General features: G+C 40.5%; 2 protein-coding genes across 2 annotated transcripts; one reads left to right on the plus strand and one right to left on the minus strand.

Moving 5' to 3' along the window:
- Positions 1-16: 16 nt before the first annotated feature.
- On the plus strand, positions 17-1,513 carry LOC111660111 (uncharacterized). Its single transcript, XM_023413237.2, has 3 exons — positions 17-883; positions 997-1,215; positions 1,306-1,513. Exons 1-3 carry the CDS (start codon positions 36-38, stop codon positions 1,511-1,513), a joined length of 1,275 nt encoding a protein of 424 aa, XP_023269005.1. The 5' UTR covers positions 17-35.
- LOC111660109 (G2/M phase-specific E3 ubiquitin-protein ligase) lies at positions 1,511-6,118 on the minus strand. Its single transcript, XM_023413236.2, has 13 exons — positions 5,801-6,118; positions 5,572-5,696; positions 4,839-5,154; positions 4,652-4,734; positions 4,420-4,472; positions 4,200-4,239; positions 4,054-4,121; positions 3,860-3,949; positions 3,446-3,759; positions 3,124-3,302; positions 2,733-2,905; positions 2,120-2,334; positions 1,511-2,038 (listed from the first exon to the last, which is right to left on the minus strand). The coding sequence occupies exons 1-13, from the start codon at positions 5,967-5,969 to the stop codon at positions 1,803-1,805; spliced, it is 2,061 nt and encodes a 686-aa protein (XP_023269004.1). The 5' UTR covers positions 5,970-6,118; the 3' UTR covers positions 1,511-1,802.
- Positions 6,119-6,212: the final 94 nt, after the last annotated feature.

Raw genomic sequence — 6,212 nt, forward strand, 5'->3', positions numbered from 1 at the left:
GTCGTTGTCGGTAGAGTTCATGGTGAGCCGCCAAGATGGACAGTGGTCGAGTGATGTTTTGCCCGTTTTGTGGACAACGTATGAGCCGCTTAACGCGGTTTTGTTTTTCTTGTGGTCGGTCGTTAGAGTTTTTAAATGACATGGACCAGACGGACGGACCAGATGTGCTGCAGCAGTGTATAGAGTATTTTAATGAGGGACACTCGTACGCTGTAATCGTGGATATGATGTCAAGCTTACACAGTGTACACATCAGCTTGAGGTCGCTGAAAAGCAAACTCAATGAAGCTGGGTTTTATCGTAGAAAGAATTACTCCTCTACAAGCGCCATAATCAGGGCCATCCGACTGGAACTTCGTGGACCTGGACAGCTGTTCGGCTACCGCACGATGTGGCAGGTACTCAAACAGAAGTACAATCTGCAAGTGAAGAGGGACCAAGTGATGAATTTGCTCCGGGAGCTCAATCCTCGAGGGTGCGAGAGGAGAGCACGCAGAAGGTTCATCAGAAGAACATACCACTCCATGGGACCGAACTATATGTGGCACGCGGATGGTTATGATAAACTTAAGCCATTTGGTTTGGCTCTTTCAGGGTGTATTGATGGATTTTCACGTAAAGTGCTGTGGCTTGCATGTGGATCAACAAATAATGACCCAAGTGTGATCGCTCACTATTTTCTGTCATGTGTGCGAAACCTCGGCGTCATTCCCATGAGACTGAGGACTGACTGCGGCACGGAGAACGGGACCATGGCCGCAATTCAGTGCACCCTACGCCACAACCACACTGACTACTACTCTGGAGTGTCCAGCCACATGTATGGCTCATCCACGAACAACCAGAGGATTGAGTCCTGGTGGTCCATATTCAGAAAAGGAAGGTAAGTAGCCATCATTAAGTCATTTAACTATGTGTAACCATCGATTTCATTCATTCAATCAAATATATGTATATGCTTAAAACTATAACTTATTATTTTATCGATTTATATAGGGCTCAGTTCTGGATGGAGCTGTTTGCAGACCTTCGAGATGCTGGACACTTCAACGGGAGTCATGAGCATCAGTGCCTACTGAGATACTGCTTCGGTGATGTTGTTCAGAAGGACTTAGATGAGTGTGTGAGATTGTGGAACAGTCACAGGATTCGCCCCTCCAGAACAGCATCATGTCCAGGAGGAGTGCCCAATGAGCTGTACTACTTACCACACAGGTAATACTTTGGTGATAGATTGATGTTTGTCTTTGCTTTCCTTCTATCTTAAATTTAAGTAAATGTAATTATGTCTTCTGTTTAACATAGGTTTGGTTCCAGAGACTGTGGATTTAAACTTGAACTTGCTGAACTGGATGCCTTTCCTGAGGCTCAACTGACAAGAGTGCCGTGTGGGGACACAAACATGCAGGAGTACTTGGACTTAGCCATGGAGGACAATCATTTACAGAAGCCAGAGTACTGGCAGTCTGCAACTGAACTGTATCTAAAACTAAAAGAAATTGCTCAGCTGTGAATAGACGACAGTTTTATTGTAATGGTGGAACATGTACACAGTGTCTGAATTTGTCACCATGCTTCATTATTTCAAAGTGGGAAATAAATGAAGAAAAAAATCAAGCAAAGTAACAAGTATTTTTCATGATTCATAAACAGACCACAGTTTGAGAACCATGGATCTAAAACAATTGTCTCTCTTACCTTAATCTTATAATTACCTCTTTAACAAAAACAACTGCACAGAACAGCAACAAAGAACAAACACTTTTAGAGTCAGAGCTCTAGGGATCATTCAGTCATATGGCTTAAAAACAGCCAAACCCTGGACTATTTTGAATTCCAAAGTCCATTTTTGACTTAAACACACTGTATGAATCTAGGAGTGGCAATTTCAACAGGTTTGAACATGTATTTGCCATTGGGAATGGAGATTCGTCCAGGAACTCTATTTTTGGGGATGGTTCCAAGCCAGAAGGGGGAAGTGAAGTCAGCCCAGTTGCAAACATGAAAACATCCTCCACAGACACAGCAGCCTCGCCTCCTGCAAAGAACAAAAAAGTTTAGATATACCATTGTAATGTGTGTAATGGGTTTTACAAGTAGTTACAAAAAACATACAAACCTTCACAATCAAGGAGATAGTCTGCCCAGTAGGCCAAGGTTTGACTTTCTTTTCGTCTCCTGTTACTCCCTGAAGGGCTGAGGTCAGGTTTGAAGAGTTTCTCAAGTTCAAAGCCACTGAGTCGCTTTTCAGAGTGGCACAGGACAGGGGTCAGCAAAGCAGGGTGTTGCTGTAGTGCAGTAACAAACTTAAGGGCTGAAAGACCATCTTTGAATCTAGTGAAAAGTGAACACAAACACTGTTTCACTGCTGTGTAATGCCAAATGCATTTAAATTATCGAAAGAAAACTGTTAGATGTTCTATTCCCAACAACTACAATCCACCTGTGTGTTACATAAAAAAAGTTCTTGTGATTTGCACATGGCAAGGTAAGTGTTACAAAATGCATGAATTACACACAGAAACACAGTCACATCGAAGAATGATACAGAGGGCAGGGTTCTTGAGTACTTATAGATTGGCACAAGGCAGGAATGGAGAGACAGACATCACATAGGCTATCAGTTGTGACTGTCTATCAGTGACTAACTGATAACAATTATACATGCCATGAAGCATTTCAAACTAAAATTTCATAGAAAGAAAATCTCATCATTAAAAATACGATCTTACCTGTCAATTACAGATGAGTTGCGGTCAATAATATACCATCGGAGGTAGTCTGCCGCGATTTCTTTCTTTTCTTCCACAGAAGCCACGTGTCTCAGACAGCCTGCTGTCTGTAACATTGTGCTGTGTCTCATGATAGATTCTTGCAGAGCATCCAATGAAGAAGCATTTTCAATCTGAAACACATAAAAAGAGGCATAGAAACCCCCGGTAAATACTGTATGTACTATACTGTATATACTTGCATACTTAATCCAGTGACATACATAGCATGGTGTAACCCTATCCTATCAATAATAATAAATTAAGCTAATTCTTTGTATAAAATATAGGAAGTAAAAATTGTGTATGTAAAACCCTGTCTGACCATACTGTAGCTTTATGCTATTCTCACCTCTCGCAAAGCTTTCCCTATTTCTTCATCAGTTATTGAATTAACTGTTGATTTGAATGAAGGCTGGCCAGCAATATAATGTACAATATCTTCTGACAGGAAATGGGGTCCTGGACCTCCATGCACAACTGACACTGCGATCATCTTTCCTGCCAGGAAGTATTCATCCTCCCTGACAGCTGTGAATGAATTCATATTGCAAAATTAAACCATACAATACGTTATATACTTTAGGATACTGAGGCAAAAAGCATATGCCAAGTGATATATTAATTATCATTAACCAACCATTAGTATAGTACACATCTAACCCTATGCATACCATTTGCATTATAGACCAGGTACCGATGTCCTTCTGGTCCATCAAAAATGGGCCGGTCTTTCAGGTGTTTCATAAGCAAAGTTAAAAATTCTCGTCGTGGACCACCTGTGTCGATTCCCTCTTCAAAAACACCAGCATCATCAGTAAATCTGACCAGCATGTCACAGGTTTCAGAATATGTTTTACGCTTGAAACCTCGGACTGCTCCATCCCAAACATTAGCCCTTGATATGTTGAACCTGCTGACCCTTTTGTGATCAATAGGAAGCGACAGATTTGCCATAATGTCAGGTAGTGTAATCTTCGTCTCCTCCCTGAAATGACCAAAAAGTGATCTAATTAATGAATATTCCAGATACCAGCAATATTGCACAATAAAAAAACTGGAATGCCACAGTCAGAAGTTCATTTTACACTGCTGTATGTTGGGCATTCTCCACACTAACGGCAACCACCTCCTCGTCCTCTTCCTCAACACATGGTGCATACAGGTCCGTGTATTTACTGTTGGGGAATTACAATTTCCATGTTAAAACATCTTACAAAATACGAATTCCTTCCTGATTAATTAAACTGAAATTACATGAATCACTATAATTTTTGCTCACCTGTAACAAGAAGTCTTGGCTGGGTTTGTTTCAGGGGAATCCATATCCTCGGTATCAGATATTACTATCTAAAAAACAGATTAAAATGTCTGAAACAACAACACTGAAAGTAAGAAACGTCAGGCTCCCACAGTCTGCCCTATTACCTGTCCAGGCTGAATTCTTGCTGAATGTCCTGGTGCATCTCTGAAACATGATAAAATTATGACATTAATTATTACTGTCCTCCAGGCCTACAATAGTCATCTAAGAGTGTAAACATATACTGTACAGCCAAGATCCCTATTGGTTGATTACCACTACAAAGGACCTGTCATTAAATCTGTTTAACTCCCTGACAAAGGCTAGATGCCAAAATGTACAGACCTCTCATCTTCAGGTTTGTGTTTGGGAGTACTCTGGTTTTGTGGTTCAAAAACCTAAGAGGAAACACATACATTTATCAACAGTTTGTAATAGCTTCAAACTGCTCCAACTGTTGCCTTACCGTATACAGTATATATCAGTATGAAATGCTGTCAGTGTTGTCATACATAAATCAATAAATATATTCATACATGCACAGATATTAGAAAAAATAAATAAATAATTGGTGTACCACAGTGTCAGCTCGATTGAATTCAGCTGTGCTCCTTGATGCGATGACAATTTCAGAATCAGAGTCTGAGGTACCATCTACTGCTGTAAAAACAAAAAAATTAAACAGATCATGTAGATACTGTAGATGTATCCTTCAGTACAGTATCTAAAATATATAAAAATATTGAGTTTTGAGATCCACTAACCTCCTTTAAAATGTGTTTCTAGGCAAATGAAAAAGGTGATCCTGCAATATGGCCTCCCTAATTCCTTTTTATATTCAGACAATTTGAATGGCCTCTCTGACCCAGGCACATGGACCACCTCTGAGCAGTCAGGATACAAAAGGACATATGGTCCTTCTGGCATGTCCTTGTTAAATGTTCTCATTTTCTGGACAGCTTGTTTCAGTACATCAGGTGCTTCAACCTCTGGGTCAACAAATACTGGGAGTGTTTTCCCTCTTAGAGGTTTTAAATCAGTTCCATCAGTTCCATTTGGCACCATCAATCCAATGTTTATCTAAAAAATGTGAAAGATAAGGTTAATTTCAGGTATTAAACATAAGTAATATAAAATATTATACATACATAAGTGTTTCCCATTAGTTATGGAGAGTGTGGTGTTCCTCCATGATCTAATTTGTGTCACCATAGTTTCATAGTGAGCAAGATATTCCTATACACTCCAAATTGTTACACTGTTGTGCCCAGTTGTTTTAGCACAGCATCTCGTCTTGCATAAGAGCTGCTGTTATCCTGCCTATGGCGTAATATGCTCTAAAATCTACGCACATATGCCTGCATCAAAGATATTATTTTTTCCTTTTAACTTAATTAAATCTGTGCAGTAAATCTAACATGATACAGAGCCACTTCTGAGTCACCTCATGGCAGTCGGGTATCGATAAGCTAAGTAAAGACAGGTAGTACAACCTACCTGGACTTGTTTGCGTTCCTTAGCCCGATGTTTTCCTCTCGGCCCGTAGTTAAAAGACTGACGCTCTTTTGACTTGGCGCTTCTGTACTCCAGGAAGTGCTTATATGACGGGCAAGGTTTTACTGCTGAAATGAACAAAGCCCCGTTTCAAAATAGAAAGTTAGCAGCTGCCAACCAATAGCGCATCGTAACGTTCATTCACATAGCGCTAGCGCTATGCTGCACTTACTTTGTTTAGCATCATCCGGCTGTTGAGATGTCCCCTGTGCGTTTGGTCCGTCCGTCTGGTCCATGTCATTTAAAAACTCTAACGACCGACCACACGAAAAACAAAACCGCGTTAAGCGGCTCATGTGTTTGCCACAAAACGGGCAAAACATCACTCGACCACTGTCCATCTTGGCGGCTCACCATGAACTCTACCGACAACGACAGGCACTTCCGGTTCAACCCCGGAGTTGGTACATTCCCTTTCCGGTTGATGCTTGATATTTGTAAATTTGTTTCGGGACTTGTAAATTTGTTTTGCCGCTTGTAAATTTGTTTTGCCGTTTGTAAATTTGTTTTGCCGTTTGTAAAAGTGTTTCGTGTCTTGTTAATTTGTTTTCCGAAATGTAAATTTGTTTCAAGCTTTGTAAAAG

This window comes from Seriola lalandi, unplaced genomic scaffold, assembly GCF_002814215.2.
Source record: "Seriola lalandi dorsalis isolate HSWRI2012SDOR001 ecotype SW California unplaced genomic scaffold, Sedor1 jcf7180002054506, whole genome shotgun sequence".
NCBI lineage: Eukaryota > Metazoa > Chordata > Actinopteri > Carangiformes > Carangidae > Seriola > Seriola lalandi.

Excerpts from the sequence above, each read along its gene's own strand:
- LOC111660111 (XM_023413237.2), top strand. The coding sequence starts at position 36 with ATGGACAGTGGTCGAGTGATGTTTTGCCCGTTTTGTGGACAACGTATG. Across the intron at positions 884-996 it reads TCCATATTCAGAAAAGGAAG|GGCTCAGTTCTGGATGGAGC; the intron begins GTAAGTAGCCAT and ends CGATTTATATAG. Across the intron at positions 1,216-1,305 it reads CTGTACTACTTACCACACAG|GTTTGGTTCCAGAGACTGTG; the intron begins GTAATACTTTGG and ends TGTTTAACATAG.
- LOC111660109 (XM_023413236.2), bottom strand. The coding sequence starts at position 5,969 with ATGGACAGTGGTCGAGTGATGTTTTGCCCGTTTTGTGGCAAACACATG. Across the intron at positions 4,735-4,838 it reads AGAAACACATTTTAAAGGAG|CAGTAGATGGTACCTCAGAC; the intron begins GTTAGTGGATCT and ends TTGTTTTTACAG. Across the intron at positions 4,473-4,651 it reads TCAATCGAGCTGACACTGTG|GTTTTTGAACCACAAAACCA; the intron begins GTACACCAATTA and ends GTTTCCTCTTAG.